The sequence below is a fragment of the Typopeltis vanoorti genome, chromosome 20 (assembly GCF_054136105.1).
Source record: "Typopeltis vanoorti isolate ZY-2024b chromosome 20, IOZ_Tvanoo_1.0, whole genome shotgun sequence".
Classification (NCBI taxonomy): Eukaryota; Metazoa; Arthropoda; class Arachnida; order Uropygi; family Thelyphonidae; genus Typopeltis; species Typopeltis vanoorti.
The window spans coordinates 6,352,237-6,369,404 of record NC_143568.1 but is presented as its reverse complement, the minus strand read 5'-3'; the positions used below and the strand labels follow the sequence as shown (position 1 = coordinate 6,369,404).

The 17,168-nt window shown below is 35.5% G+C and overlaps 1 protein-coding gene across 3 annotated transcripts in view; it reads right to left on the bottom strand.

The window, feature by feature from the left end:
* The window catches only part of LOC150095210 (stromal membrane-associated protein 1), a 166,750-nt gene extending 151,602 nt beyond the window's left edge, over positions 1-15,148 (bottom strand). For 2 of the 3 annotated variants that reach the window (XM_090410136.1, XM_090410138.1), the window contains exons 1-2: positions 14,924-15,147; positions 225-358 (exon numbers count right to left, since the gene is read on the bottom strand). In XM_090410136.1, coding sequence (XP_090266262.1) covers positions 225-358; positions 14,924-15,044 — 255 coding nt within the window. In that variant the 5' untranslated portion in view covers positions 15,045-15,147. Of the gene's footprint in view, positions 1-224; positions 359-14,923 lie in introns of all 3 variants that reach the window. The other variant, XM_090410137.1, reaches the window with a different exon arrangement.
* Between the last annotated feature and the right edge of the window lie 2,020 nt (positions 15,149-17,168).

Sequence of the window (17,168 nt, the reverse complement as noted above, 5' to 3'; positions counted from 1 at the left end):
GTTTAAGGAGTGGTACGACAGACTTTGTGTTTCCTAGGAGGGACCTCCCACGTTGAGTCTTGAGAGACTGTTTCTTAGGACGGATCTCCCGTGATGAGTCTTTTGACTCCATAGAGGCCTGAATAATAATAAAGAATCTCATTTTATTCAATTTGAGAAAATTATCCACATAACAAAAATTACTACTTTTTTAGAAAATTAAGCAAAACAATAATTAAACTTACTGCTACTTGTTCTGGTGTCCATGTGTCTAAATTTACAGATTTTACTTTGGAAATATGAACGCCCAAATTCCTATGAATACCAGCACAGCGTATACAAAGAAATATTCCCAAATTCCAAGAAGCCCATCTTGGTCCTGTAAGAATAAGAACATCAATATGGAAGGAAATTTACTCTGTAGCATCACAAATTTTATATTGAAATAAAATGCAAAGAAAATGAAAAGACAAGACACTATTCTTTCCCCCAACACACACAGGTAATGTAAGTGACCACTAATAGGTGGCAAGTGCAAGAAGACAATAATGAACAGGTTATAGAAAGATAACTTTAATTTTATATTTATTGCATGACAACGTTTGCTCTGTGATAGTTGCGATTAGTACATGGTGTTTTTTTTTTTTTTTTTTTTTTTTTCCAGATTATTTTCTATATCATTTATGTATGAATTAAACATTGAACAGTACAGCCCATGAATGCATCAATTATACAGGATTTTCAGAAAAGGAATGCCATTTTAAAAAGAAATTGTTGATAAGCACCTTACATAGCATAGCTGTTTGCTTACTCATGGACTGGATATACATTTCCACAAATCAAGTAGGCCAGTTTGTAACAGCTCCACAAAAAACATCAGTGCATTTCACAGAATGCTGCAATTACCACCACCACCACTATATATTTCCACAGACAATCACAAACATCCATGCCCATGGCGGGATTCAAACCTGCAGCCTTTTGGCTGGAGAGCAAATGCGTTATCCATTAGGGCCAACCAGGATGGCTTTATTATTATTTATATATCAGTCAGTCAAAAAAAAAGATATAGTCAGTAAAAAAAAAAGATGAATATATATATATATTCATCTTTTTTTTTGACTGACTGAAACCGAGAAATAGGTAACAAGTTACAAGTTAATTTAATAGAGCACACAACATGTTTCGTCAAAAATGACTTCTTCAGCTGTGGTAACACTTAAAGCAAATTAAAAAACATAAACACCATAAAAGCACTATGCTACTGATTATATATATATATATATATATAAATATTATTTATTTATTTTTGTTGTTTAGGTAAATGTCTAGGTCAGGAGTCAGCAACCTTTTCAGACTCATGGGCCACATTCAACTTTTATTTTTAATAATCGGGCCGCAAGCATTTAATTAAGCGAAAATAGTAAGCGAAAAAAACATTTGAGGTATCAATTTTTATTAAATCAGTCTTATAAAAAACACAGCCCGGTCTGGTTGGCTGAGTGGTTAGCGTGTCCGCTCTCCAGCCAAGAGGCTGCAGGTTCGAATCCTGCCGTGGGTATGGATGTTTGTGATTGTCCTACAAACTTTGTGTGGAAAGAGAATCTGTGACACCACCACCACTTACTCTAGCAGAAGACATCATTGCCAAAACCCTGTGAGGTGCGGCAGTGACCATACGGCGTCTACGGACGTCAAGTGTGAAATTTAAAAAAAAAAACAGCAATATGAAACAAGAATGAAAATGAAACTCAATGAAAAATTATTATCACGCAAAAACAAAGCAATATAGATTATAAATCACAATGTGTGTCCCCCTGCTTTTTTGGCAAGCATTGATAAAATTTTCCAACATTTTCTAACGAAAATGAGTTCTTCACTGTGCGCCAAAATCTCCATTGTTATCGGATGAAGTTGCCATTTTATACCTATACTTCTTGTCTGGCGATATCAAGAAGTATAGGTATAAAATTATTTTTAATTTATTATTTATATTATAAAATGTATTATTTAAATAATTCAACATATGGGCCACATGTCATGCAAGCATGGTCAACCTTTTATGGGCTGCCAAAAATGCACGTTTGGGCCGCATGCAGCACACCGACCCCTGGTCTAGGCGATCCCCATCTTTTCAAAGTGTATATAGGCCTTACTTTAAAACTTCATCCATGATCCTCTTGCCAAGTTAAATAGTAATTCTCTGAGATCCCACAGATCATCACACCTAATACCTGGTATAATGGATTACTTGGACTCTCGGTTTCTATAATCATGAAATTTTTATGATATGCTTGTGATTTTGTGGTTCATGATGAGCTACTCCAAAAACACCTGCAACACTTAAAGGTTAAGTGTTCCTCCAAGACAATAAGAAGCTTCACAAAGAACATGTCATCCAGGACAAAATACAAAGCCATGGTTAAGAAATTTTGTCCAATCCTCTCATTATTATTATTTTTATGGCTGCACAATAACACATGCAGCTGATAATCTGAAGCTGAAGAGCATTAAAAAATGAGTTGTTTTTTTTTTAATTCCAAGAAAGCTGGGAATTTACTGGGGGCATATTTATAATCATTTATCTCACTGGAAAAAGGTTATTCGTTGTGGAGATGTTTATTTTTCTGAGTAAAGTGTCCTGAATTTCCCTCCCCCTCCTTTTTATGAATACTTTAATTTTAACATTATTTAATTTAACTAGTATTTTTTTTTTTTTGATCATCTGGCATTCATAAAAATGCTGTACATTTTCTGATATGTGGTATATAAGTTGAAACAAAGTTAACATTAGATGTTGGAGAGTGGAAAACCGTTGCGAGGAACGTATTCTAACGAAATTTCCAATAAAGGATGTCCGACATATTTATTATTATTCAGGCCTCCACGGAGTCACAAGACTCACCGTGGGAGGTCCTTCCTGCTAAAGCTTAAACTAAATCTGCTGTTGATAAAGTAAAGGAATTTCATACTGGTAGTCAATGATTAATTGGTTGGCTTCCAGACAGTGAAAGTTGATTACTAATGACTTATTCCATTATTTTCAATAGAGGTAAGGTGAGTGCAAAAAGATTTACTGCATGTTCAATAGTTGAAAGGTTTTTTTTTCTTTTTTTTTTTCTTGTCTCTTCAGTGAGACTGGTTGGACACAGGCTAGTTTCCTGTGCTGAAGGGCAGATTAGTGTGAGATTGTAAAGATTATACATTAGGATAGGATGATCCATAAAGGTGTTAATTAAGGAGAACGTTTTAAGCATTTGGAGGATATCAACATCATCAGAAGACTTGTTGTATTCATAATTCTTTTGATGTCTTGTTGACAGAAGATTAAAGGCAGCATGTAATGTGCAGTTCTTAATAATGATGGGGTACCTTGCCCTATAAATATAAGTGTGACAGGTAAGGGAGAGGGAATTACTGAATACCCTGATAGGCAAGTGGGCAATTTGTGAAAGACTAATCAACAAAAATCACAGCATCTCTGCTGGCTCGATGTGGATTTGAAGGAAAGTTATTCTGCCTTGTGAATGCTAAAAGAAAGACACCCTCACTGCTTGGATATTTGGACTGTATATCAGTGCTTCCCAAACTTCTGGATGTCAGGGCCCCCTTCGGAAACATTAAAATATTTCATGCCCCCCACCTCCCCTCGAAAAAAAATCTTAATATAGACAAATATTATTATAATATTTATTGTATTTATATTCAATACAAAACATACACAGCAAATATTGCAAAAATCAAATGCAAATATTACATTTTTAGCATTTTACATGGCACATTAACTCATATTTTTATATAGATATATTGTTATTGTACATTTGCAGTACAAGCACATGAAACATAAAATGATTAGTAATAAAGAAAGAATTAAAAACATAAAAGAAGTTTAATAACAATTTAATGTGATGGATGTGTTTCAAAACTGCTACACAAAAAGTCAATATCAGGTGAAATATTTCAAAGTGCAATTCTTAGATTTCTCCTTTGAAATGAAACTTATATGAATAGGCATATATTTACTAATATTCATTAAGCACCGACATACGAAGGAAGCAAAATTTGTGAACCCGCACCAATGTGCGATTTTTTCCCCATTAAAATATAAAAATAACAAAAAAGAAATAATAAAAATTAAATGTTTATTTTAAGATAAAAAAAAATTACTTAATCTTAAAAATTTTCACTTTGTTTTCATTATTTCCGGGCCCCCAAGGGGGCCGCAGCACACAGTTTGGGAAGCGCTGCTGTATATAATCAAGCAGAGGCCCCATCTTTGTGACAGAAGGAATTGCACAGGTGGAGAATAGTGAATAAGGCTCCTAACTGATATCCTGTTAAGAATAATAAATCAGGCTTGGATGTTTGCAACTGGTGATGTAGTTCATTTAAATCTGAACTGAGACCATAAATACAAGTGAAGTGGATAAGATTTTTTAAAGTTTTTTTGGATTAGCAATTCTTTTCTGTACTGTTTTTTTGATCCACAGTATTAACAAACCTTCTCCTGTTGTTTTTCATAGTTGTTCAATGTTAAGAGTTCAAGAGTAAGGAGCATGTGGTGAGAGTGAAGAACCTATGCATACTTTCCATAAAGGGAGAATCCAGTTTCTATGCCTCAACAGTTTCCAACTTTCTTTTTAATCTTTCCATTTCTGATATGCACGAGAGTAAGCTAGATGATCTTCCTGACAATTGACACAATTCAAAGTAGAAAAAGGAGCCATGCAGGGTTGCCCACTCTCACCAAATTTATTTATTATCTATCTGAAAATATATGCAAATCCACAGCTGAAGAACCAGGTCTACAAATAAATGGCATCATTATTATTTTTCTTGCAGAATGTAAAGCACCATAAAAATTTTAAATGAAGAATGCAAAACTTTTGGAATGAAAATAAATCTAAACAATCAAAATAGGAAGAGATGAGAAAAAAAATTCAATAAACTCAGAAAATCACATACTTGAACACGTAAAGCAATTCAGGTATCTTGGCAGTCTCATTATTCTCAATCACGACAATACATAAACAGCAAATGTTTCAGTAAGGAAATACCATGATTAGACATTAATGAAAATTATAAAAACAGAATTAACTCACAACTCGAACTTACAGGTCTCTCACATCGGATCCTACCGGAAGTCAATTAAAGACTTAATTCTCTTACAGATAATGTATCTACATGGGATGAAGATCAAAAGAAAAAAACTTAAAATCTTCTTCAGTCATCCACCTAGATTGTATGGTCTTCCATAAGTTCATAAACCAGGTATTCAGTTAAGACCAGTTGTAGACTGTCCCACTTATAAAATTTCAAAATTTTTATCAAATTTACTCACTTCTTCAACTAGAAGAACTGCTACTTATATAAAAAATACTTTGGATTTCAAAAATAAAATTTTGGATCTTCATTTGGATGCTTCGGATATTATGATCAGTTTAGATGTTGTTTCATTATTTACTAATGTTCCTTTATCTGACAGCATTGAATTACTGCAACAAGAATTTACTTCAGACATTGTTAAAATATTTGATTTTGTAATACATTCTGGTTATTTTTCCTTTAAAAACAAATTACATCAACAAACTGAAGGAACAGCAATGGGCAATCCTATTTCTCCTGCTATTGGAGATGAGGAGGTTGTGGAGAGGGTTCAGAGGAGAGTGACTAAGTTGGCGAGTGATGTAAAAAAGTTCCCTACATTGATAGATTGAGAACTTGTGGATTGCAGAATTTGGTTGATACGCAGAGAAGAGGGGATATGATAGAAACATTTAAATTACTAAAAGGTTTTTATAAGATTGATGCAGGGGAAATGTTTCAGCTGTGTCATAGTGAGGGAAGAACAAGATATCGTCCCTGGATATTAAGGAAAAGAGTGGTTAACAAGGGTGTGAGAACGAGGTTTTTTGCCTGGAATGAGTGGAATGCATTGCCTGACTCAGTTGCGAGTTCTTGGTCTGTAAATGAATTCAAGAAGAGACATGATAGATATTGTTTTGATGGTTTCAGTCTCCTGCAATGAGTCTACTGACTCCATGGAGACACCTGTAATAATAATAATTGCCAATTTCTTTATGGAGCACTTTGAACAACATTTCATCTAGACCTACTCATTGGTTCAGATATAGATCATTTTTGCTATCTGGAATGGCTCTTCTAATGAATCACAACAGTTTCTCTCTCTAAATTAAATGCACTTCATCCAAGGATCCAGTTCACTCTAAAAGTAGAAGTAAATAAGCAGTTAGCCTTTTTAGATCTGCATTTCTCAGTCTATAGGAAAAAGACTCATACAGGCCATTATATCCATGCTGAATCTCATCACCATCCCAGTCAAAAGGCAGGAACTAATTAAAACACTAGTTCATTGGGCCCACATTTTTTGTTCTTCAGATGAACTATTACAGAAAGAATTGCCATACATTATTTCCTCTTTTTTTATCTAATGGATATAAGAATTCTTTCATCAAAAGAGCTTTGAGTAATTTTGATATATCTTCCTCTCCAAATACAGAAGAAATGATGTGTATTCCTATCCCTTATGCGGAAGGCATTAGTGAACACATAGCAAAAGTTTTAAAAGCACTAAATATTTTTGTTGCCTTTCGAACAATCAGAAAAATCTCCACCTTTCTCACTTTTCCAAAGGACAAGCTTCCACATCTGTTATCCAGGTGTCTACCAGATTCCTTGCTCTTGTGTATCTTATTTTGGACAAACAGGAAGATCTGCTTTTATTTAGCTAGAAGAACACAAGTCTTATATTCAATACCTTGAGCCTGAACTGGAGAATACGCCACCAACACTAGATATAGAGTTCACTGGAACAAGCCAAGTGGCCTTCACAAAAGTCGGTTCGTCACAGAATGGCTTTATAACGAAACATGTGATACTTTAACTTCACTCTCCTAACTTACACAGATCCGATGGTACGTCTATCCCCTTTGGTTGGGAGATACGAAAGATTAGCCGATTTAAAATGTACTAACTTTTTTAATTGTGTGTGTGTGTAATTTATTTCTTTATTCATCTATTTTTTTTTAAATAAGTTAGAAATTTAATAACCTTTTTTTAGTTATCTTACATTAGCTACTTAGGTGCCACCTTTTAGAATTGTCAGTTATTGTTTAATTAGATTTTTACATGTATACTGAAGATGCCCGTGATAATCAGGTGAAAATTCTACTAATAAATAATATTTTACGAAAGTTAATTCCATTATTATAATTTAAATTAACAGAAACAGTAAATTACAGACTTAATAAAGGATCTAATTCGAATAAAACAAAATATGGAAAAATACCAGCATTTCAAAACGACTCGAACTAAAACCCTATAAAATCATTATTATACCTACAGCAACATATGGAGCAGAGACTTGGACACTCAATCAGAAAGAAATGCAGAAAATCAGAGCATTCAAAATGAAATGCTTAAGAAAAATAAATAATACTCACTGGTCAGAATACAAAACAAATGAGCAAGTCAAACAAAAATTAAACTATCATAGCTATAATTCTTAAACAGCAATTAAGATGGTTTGAACAGCTCCAGAGAATACCCTTTCAAAGAAAGGCCTGGCTTGGTTGGCTGAGTGGTTAGAGCGTCCGCTCTCCAGTGGAAAGGCTGTGGGTTCGAATCCTGCCATGGATGTTTGTGATTATCTGTGAAAATACTAGTGGTGGTAGTGGGCAGAAGATACTATGCCATTTAGGAAGTTTATTTTGCACTTGGTTAGACTATAATAAATTTAGTTTAATCCTTTATCCAAGTGTAAGCAAACAAAGTTTGCGCCTGAAAATATCTCCAGGACTGAGGTAAGGTGGTACATCCCTTGGCAACTTGTAGCATTGAGGGCTCGATCCACCTTTGCTACAAGTTTTTAAAGTATCTCCCATAATGCAAAGCACATCTCCGCAAGGAGATGTGCTTTGCATTATGGGAGATACTTTAAAAGATTATATGCATTAAGGGAAGAGCCACTACCCAGACCGTTTTCGACCTTTATTGAGGTCTCATCAGTGGGAGGCAGACCCAGAGTGGTGATACTAAGCCAGAAGCAATGGAGAGGTCATATTTACCTATACGAGTTAACAACCGGTGTACCACCTTATTAAATTACTCTGGATTTAGAGAAAGATGTTGGAAGTTTATTTTGCATCTGGTTAGACTATAATAAATTTAGTTTAATCCTTTATCCAAGTGTAAGCAAACAAAGTTTCACCTGAAAATATCTCCAGATGAGAGCTTGATCCACCTTTGCTACGAGTTGCCAAGGGATGTACCACTTTACCTTAGTCCTGGAGATATTTTCGGGCGCAAACTTTGTTTGCTTACACTTGGATAAAGGATTAAACTAAATTTATTATCCTATACCATTTGTTGTAGGCGATGTTGGTGTATTAAGTGGTGAAGACAGTGTTGTGTGCAGTGGGTGCCCTCCCTCGATGAGTCTTTGGACTCCTTGGAGGTGTCAGTAATAATAATAATTAAGATCAAGTTAAGGGGATAATAAATCCCTCATTATTTTAAACCCGAATCCAAAACTCAGATTTTGATCTCCAAGAGTTTCATGCCGAAGAACTATTGGCGAGTCCAAGCACAAGTCTTAATTTACGCCGCCAGAAAAAAAAAAAGCCTCTTGGCTCTTTATTGTAATAATAAAGATCACCAGATATAGTCTTGAATGGAATCATTGGAGGAAACGATCAAGAGCTAGATCAGAAAGAACTTGGCAACAGTCTTTGAAAGAAAGGTCATAATTATCAAGTTTTAGAGAGATGACAGAATTGGCAAGAGATAGAACCAAATGGCAAAGATTTGTACATAGGGGCAGGTGGACTCAACCTGTCATCTGACAGATAAGAAAGTAGTATCTCTCCTGTTCCACCTTTATTACTGAAGTGTGCCTGCTTGCACATGTTTAACACCTGTATATTAATCCCTGAAGATGCCAATTTAACTTCAGCAAAATGTAGGCAGTAATAATTAAATATTTTTTAGTTATCTAGTCTACATTGTTAATTTCCTTAAACAACATGATGATGGAGAATCAACATATAAGCCTAAACACCAGAATTACATATAATGGTAATTTTTCTATATTAAGAAAATGGAAAGCATGATTTGAGTCAAAAGATTTTTGATGTTATTCTTATTCTCATTCCAAAAAAAAGGAAGCAACAACAAGTGCATGAATTTTAAGGCAGCCTTCAGCCATCAAGGCCAGATATTTTTAAACATCTTACTCTCACAAATTGAAGCAAAAAGTGAATCCAATTCAGCCTATAACTTACAGGTTAGATTTATATAGAGCAGGAGTACACAATTAGACTATATATTTTTATTCCATATCACTGGAGACAAATACACAGAACATAATGTGCCATAATTTTAATGAAGTAGAGAAAGCTTTTGATTCTATTTGGCATGACACCTTGGAAAATTCTATAGCATTATAGAATAGACATCAGAACAATACAACTGAGTGAACTCTTATTCTCATCTTCTGAAATGAAGGGAATGATACACCCTTTCCAATGGAGTGGAGAGACAAAGGCACAAACTATTGCCAATATTATTTAACTGCTTCTTAAGTATGCTGTAAATGGAGTGTTGGAAAATTGTGATATAAGAGTGACAGTAGGAGGAAGAAAAATAAACCATCTAAAGTCAGTCATACAATGCATGCATGGAATTCATCGTTTATTCATGTATAAACGATGGAAATGAGGAAATATATAGAGAGATATTCATATAACAAAAACTCATAGAGATAAAGTCTATTAGATGAAAGTGAGCTAAGTTGCTCTGTTTTGTGACAAATAGTAAATGTCAGATGGTTGTGAGCCTCATCTTTAAAAATAAGTTTGCTTATGTATTGCAACAACTGTAACTTCCTATGTGTCCATTAACTGACCTGTAGAGGGAAAGAAGAGCCTCCGTAGCTCAGTCGGTATAGACAAAGACCTGAATTTGATTCCCATCCATGATGAGAGGAACCTTTATTTGGTCTCTTTCAACTAAAGGTGAGTTAGCCCGTCTCATATGCAGCAGAGGGCTTTTTTTCACATGGAAACTCAGGTTTTTCATTTCTCAAAATAAGCAAACCAGCCCTGTGAGCACACACAGATTTACAGCCATGAATACTAACAACCCAGCCATAGGCCTGATTCATCAGTTATATGCTGGTCCTAAGCCCAGATAAAATGGGGGAGGGGAAGCAATTGTGAATTACCCTGTAAAAATCTCACCAGAAACTCTGTGGCAAGAACACTTGCCTACAAAATTATCAAGAGCTGGATACAACTGAAGGGTTAAATCATCAGAGGGCAACAGCACTGAACGTAGGCAAAGGTGGATGTCTAAGTTGTCCCAACCATCTCAGTTGATGTTTTTGAAACTTTTCTATTAGGAGTTTTTGTTAGCTTTCTTCAAGAATGAAGTTTTAGGAATGTGATCTAGCAATGTATATCCTAGTATTATTAGAAAGCAAGTTGTTCAAAAGCTATCAATGACATTAACTGCTGCTTGTTGAGTAGTGATGTTCCATGTCTGAATACCATACATAAATGTAGCTTGACTAGTGGTTTTGTATAGACAAATTTTGGTATTTGTGGTGATGAGATTGGATTTGCAGATATTAGACTTCTATGCAAATGAAGAGCTTTGCACTTTCTTTTCACTATGTTCAGAGTACCAAACCAAGGTAATGGAAATCATTTACTTCAAGAATGTGATCATTTAGCCCTGTATTCCCCTATATTCTGTTCTTAAAAAAAAAAAAAAATCAGCTAACGCCTTTTTTATTTCCGTATACGGGAGTAGGCGAGGCCATTTAGCCCTATCTAACTTTTGGAGACTGAGTGGGCAGTTCAATCTCCACTGGTACCCAATCAGAGACAGATGGCCCAAGGCTATCACTAATTAAGCGGAACGCAGTGAAGAGAGACGGCTCAAATGTGCCGCCATCTCGTGGTCCCTAACCCTAACACAAATATATTTAATGTCTGAAATAATGTGGGTTCTACGGTCGATTTTCTTGAGTTTACAGGACGAAAAACCCGAGTTTCCGGGAGGAAAAACCTGCTTGCCCGTGCCAGAGATCGACTAACTCGGGAACCGGTCAAAAAAAGGCTTAGAAAAATTTCCTCTAGTCGCCGACTAGACTTGAAACCAAGACTTCCTTCGTGCGGCCAAGCGCGGTGGTGTGCAAACGCCACATCCACTGAGCTACACAGGCACTTATTGACTGCCAACCCAATCAGTGCTGCATTTTTACATAAATTATGTAAGTAGTTTTGGGCAGTCTGAATGTTAGTCAATCCATACAACATCTGCAAAACAAGAGACTGCTTAAGTGGATTTGTCAAATGCCAAGAGTTACTCGGTATCCATTTCCTGTGAGCTTGAATACACAATCGAGGGTAATAATAAAGATAGAATGCCAAAGAGTCTCCCAAAAATGAAAATAAGACAGTTCTCAGTCATCTCTCCATTAATAATTACTCTTGCACAATAATTCTGGTATGGTTCTGCTACTGCTTTGATTATTTTCAAGGGTATGCCATAATAACTGAGAATTCTGAACATCCTTTGTCTGTTGATAATTCGAAGGCTTTTAAGAAATCTGTTAAGGGAAAATTTTTATCTTTTACTCCTTCAAGCAACCTTCTAAAGCAATGGATGTTTTCAACAATACTTTTGTTTTTCAAGACATTTACTTGATTTTTAGTAGAAGAGGTGCTACATATGGTTTACAATTCAGTTTAGAAGTATCCATTATAGATTTTCCTTGTAATAAGTAGTAGTGCAATTTCTCTGAAACTTTCTAGGTTGTTCTGATTGCTTTTTTGTGGTATTGATATTACTAGGCTTTCTCTCCATTGTGATGGAATGTTGGATTATACATATTTAACAGTTGTTTTGAAAGCTCTTTTCCTCCATGGAATTATATATAAAAGAAATCAATAACAATTCCTGTTTTTAAACATGTACATGAAATAAAGATAAGTTCAGAATTTTGAAGGGGAGGGGGAAAAAAAGCATTTTCACCATCTCTTAAATGGTGAAAGAAGGTAAGAAAGAATGTAGAAGCACAAACACTCAAAGATTAATAACATTTTATATTTAATTTGATATCTTCACTAGAACTATTTGGCTACAATTTTTAGTGAAGAAAGAAATTAAACATGGAAATAGAAAATCAAATAAGCAGGGATAAATGGAACAAATTACTATTGAGCTAGAAGCCAGTAATATCAAAAGATAGTGCTTAACTCAGTTTTAATGGAGATCTCAGAGTTGGTTTTTTTTATTATTATTATTATTGTTCCGGGAAACTCCAAGGAGTCGACAGACTCATCGAGGGAGGCCCTAACATCATGTCAAGAACAACTATTCAACATTCACACAGTATCTATCATACCTTGCCTTGAACTCATTCATGGTCGTAGCACCCACAACAGACTCTGGAAGCTTATTCCACTCATTTACCACTCTCCAAGTAAAGAACCTAGCTCTAACACCCTTGTCAACCACACTCTTGCCCAGCTTCCATGCATGGCCCCTAGTCCTCCCACCACCAGTCATATTTTCAAAAATATCTTCTGGATCAATCTTATAAAAACCCTTCAGTAATTTGAATGTCTCAATCATATCACCCCTCCTTCGCCTATCGTCCAATTTCTGCAACCCACAAATCTTCAACCTATTCTCATAAGGTTCATTCCACAGACCTGCTATCATCTTGGTCACTCATCTCTGGACCCTCTCCACTTCCTCCCCATCACGAAGAAACCCTGGTGCCCATAGCTGGGCACAGAAGTCCAGATGGGGTCTTATCAAGGCTCGATACAGAGGAACAACAACTTGTTCGTCTCTGCATGTTAAAGTATTTTTCAGAAGCCAAGTGATTTGGTGAGCTGTTTTAGTTACTTTTGCAATGTGCCCCCTAAACTTCAACTCCCTATCCACCAACACTCCCAAATCCCTGGCCTCAATCTCCTGGAGTATGGTTCCACCAATGCGATATACTGCTGCTATTCTTTTCACCCCAAAGTGCATAACCTTACACTTTGCCACATTAAATTGATATCCATTTTTCCTAGCCCAGTCCTCCAAACTATCCAAATCATCCTGTAAAATTTTGACATCCTGTGCACTCACAATTGCTCTACCCAACTTTGCATCATCAGCAAACAAGTGAACACTTCCTCTCAGATCCTTTCCAATATCATTGATGAACAAATTGAAAAGCAGTGGTCCAAGAACAGAGCCCTGTGGCACTCCACTAGTCACAAGACGTCTTTTAGACTCCACTCCTGAATAAACCACTCTTTGATATCTCTCCTTCAACCACCCTCTTATCCATCTCACCAACCCTATATCTATACCCATCTGCTCCAGTTTACTGATTAGGGTTCCATGTGGTATCCTATCAAAGGCCTTGGCAAGGTCCAGTAGTATCACTGTAAACCCATTACCCCTATCCAGTTCAGCCGTCACTGTGTTATAAAACGTGAGCAAGTTACTGAGGCATGATCTACCCTTCACAAAACCATGTTGTCCCCCATACAATATCCCATTTTCATCTATCCAATCCTGTATTCTTTTCTTGACTAATTTCTCTAAGACCTTGACAATGATTCCTGATATGCTAATCGGTCGGTAATTTACGACAGCAGTCTTGGAACCACCCTTATGCAGTGGAACTATTTTCCCCTCTTTCCACCTGCTCGGGACTAACCCAGACCCGAGACTCAAATTAAACAAAATGGTCAAGGGTACTGACAATTCTTTAGCTGCTTCTCTTACAACACGAGCTGGTATACCATCCAATCCCACAGATGTATTGACATTGAGGTTATGCAATAGACTACTCACCTCCACTTCATTAACCACAATTCCTGTATAATCTACTGGTTTATTCGTTTCTGCAATGTCACCACCTGGATGATATACTTTTGTAAAGTGCTCACTCAGTAACTCAACTGATTCAGTTACCTGTGACATCCAATCAAATCAAATAAAACCAGTTCACCAGATGAGTCTTTGACTCCATGAGGTCTTGGGGTAATAATAATAATAAAAGATGAGAGTGGAAGCAAATCTACAGCAGTAGTTAGAACTAGAGCTGGACTCATAGCTGGTATGAGTCCAATATACTGTTTATTAATTGATTGTTCTCTTGGATGGTCTACTTGTGTTGAATGAAAAGCCTATGTTTCTGGAGGAAAAATCCTGCCACTTGCATATCACTGTACCCACTTTTTTCCAACCAATGAAACAAATGTCTTCAGTTGTACTGTCCTGAGTAGAAGTACAGCCCTATAACTGAGGGCTGTACTAAGGAGGTGCTGAGGAGAACATTAATGGCAGAACCATATTAAATGAAGATGAGAAAAACTGACAATACTAACATTAAGAATGTTAAGTAATCTAAGATGGCTTGGTTGTTTAAATAGAATGGGATTGGTACTAGGATGACAGGGAAAAAAAAAAAAAGGAAACTAGTGTTTTCCAAGCTACCCACTGATGAAATAAGCATTGCCTTAGAAGACTGATATGTATTCGCTAATAACTACCTGACAAATGAGGTCTTAATTTGGATTAAATTTGTTCATACCATTCTAGAGTATCATGAAAATTTAACTAATGGCCTATCAAGGCATTATATGGATACACATAAAGAAATACTGATATTACCCTACTTTTCAAATGATAATTCTGATGGTGTTCTCTGTAATTGGGGTACGATTGTTAAGGAGTAGATTGAAGCATAAGATAAATATATTTATATGAATCAAAAAATATTTAATATTTTTCATTAGCAGTCACGACTAACAATAATTATTCTTAAAATTTGAAACTAAAGCACATCACAAATACCATATAAATGAATATATACCAATATAAAAGTAAAACGATATATAAATACCTTTAGCATCACAGTCTACACAGTACTTATTATCTTCCTCTCGAAGTAACTGACCTATAATTGCTTGACATTTCTCTTGGATTTGTCTTTGCTTTTCTCTTTCAGCTCTGTTGTTGCTCATTTTACAAGCCTAGTCAACATAAACGCCTCCTTTTCAACCTCCCAGACCCGAATATATTCCCAACGTTAGGCCTATTATTTTCACAGAGGAAGGTAATAGTAGTGCAACAACTTCCGTCTGTCACATTTAGATACGGCATCTATGTATTCGTCCGCAACCAATGCGATGTGTTTTGGAACTTTATCTTGGCTGAGGGATTTGTGATATCAATTATTGGAAGGGAAGAAGATTGCTGTTTATAATGCTTATAATTTATAGGCTTTAATAACCGTATGAAAAGAATAATGGAAAGGCAGGGAAATATAATTTGGCCTAAACAATTGGGTATATTATCAAATTTTTAATATTTTTAATGCGCCTGTAATGTAAGCAAAGTGGTAGTTTTTGACGTTTCGATCTTTGTCATTCCAAAACTGGCATCGATCTAGCAATTTTAACTATGTTGCAAAAAAAAGTTACTATTGCCCTTTTATGCTTAAGATGCTGTCATTTGACCATGTTTTGATTTCTCAAAAATGAGCGAAGGAAAACAAAATTTAACCACAAAGCAACGAAAGTATCAAAATGAAATTGAAGTAAAAATTCAATTCCAACACCGGCGAGGGGTTCTTATTCTGTCACTACTCCGTCAACACTACCGTTGACGTGGTAGCGAGTTAAAATGTAGTTTCACGGATTTCGCTGTATAAAGTGCTCTGCTATCAGAATGCGAAGCAGATATTAATTACAAGTAAACACAAACTGTAATTTTAATAACAATATAATTTTATTTGTGTGCAATACATGAATTCAGCCTGCACTTGGTTTTGAAAAACAATCGCATAATGTGCCCTTAGCTTTAAAAAAAAAAAAAACATTGTTTTGATCTACTTTATAGTTTTTGGCAAGATATTTGTATAAATTCACGTTAATTCCGAATATAACATCTAGGACTTGGTTATATTATTGAACCAGATTATTACATTAAGAAAGGAAATTAGCAGTGCTGGCCCCAAACAGTTCTTTTGATATGTTGCAAGTAAAAGGAAGCATGTTTATGGTGGAATGATTTTAATGAATGCCAATGGCAGGGAGACAACTGAATCAGTCAAAATAGTAGAATTACTAAGTGAACACTTTGCAAGAGTATGTCATCCACATGGAGATATTGCATAAGGAGAGAGAGGCAAAGGTTTTTATGGGAACTGAGGTAAACGAAATGGAAGTGCATACCATATTACATAAACTTGACATGAATACAGCTATGGGATTAGATGGTATACCAGCTCAAGTTTTACATGAAGGTGTTTTGGACCACATTGTTAATATAAGTCTCAGTTCTGGGTTAGTTCCAAAGGAATGGAAAGAGGGGAAAATAGTTCCATTGCATTAAGGAGGCTTTAAGACTGATGTAGAAAATTACCCCAATCAGCATATCAAGAATTGTGTCAAAGTACCGGAGAAGTTGTTAATGAGCAAAATATAGTCATGGATAGACAGAAATGGGATACTGTATTGGGGAGGGGGGGGGTAACATAGTTTTAAGCAACTCATTGGATTACTTGGTTACTGAAGAATATTTTGATGAGCAGAGACAAGCAGGTTATTATTCCTCTCTATCGAGCCTTGATATGACCCTTATCTTGACTGTTGTTCACAGATCTGGTCATTGGGTTTCTTTGCAAACGAGAAGAGAAGAGGATCCAGAGGCGAGTGACCAAGATGGTATTGAATAAGGATAAACCACCCTGTTCCATCAGATCTAGTTTTGGAAAGCCCACATGGTCTACCCATGAGAGTAAAACAAGAAGAAGCAAATAATCTATTTTTGACATTACTTACAATAAGCTTCAAACCTCTGTCTTTGTCAATGCCAAAAAACAAACAACAAAATATTAGACAGCAACTTTCACTGCATTAATCTGGATTGATAAGCATACTGTTTCATCACATACATGAGATGGAAGTCTGTATCTGCAGTACAAAAGGAAATATTTTTATGACAATTATTTTTTTTTTTTTTTTAAAAAAACAAACAATTTTTTTCTTCTTTATCTATAATGATGATATTGTGGTCATATGTTCTAATTTATTTATTGTTATATCATTTTCACACAACAGCTGGCAAGACCTATAGCAAATAAG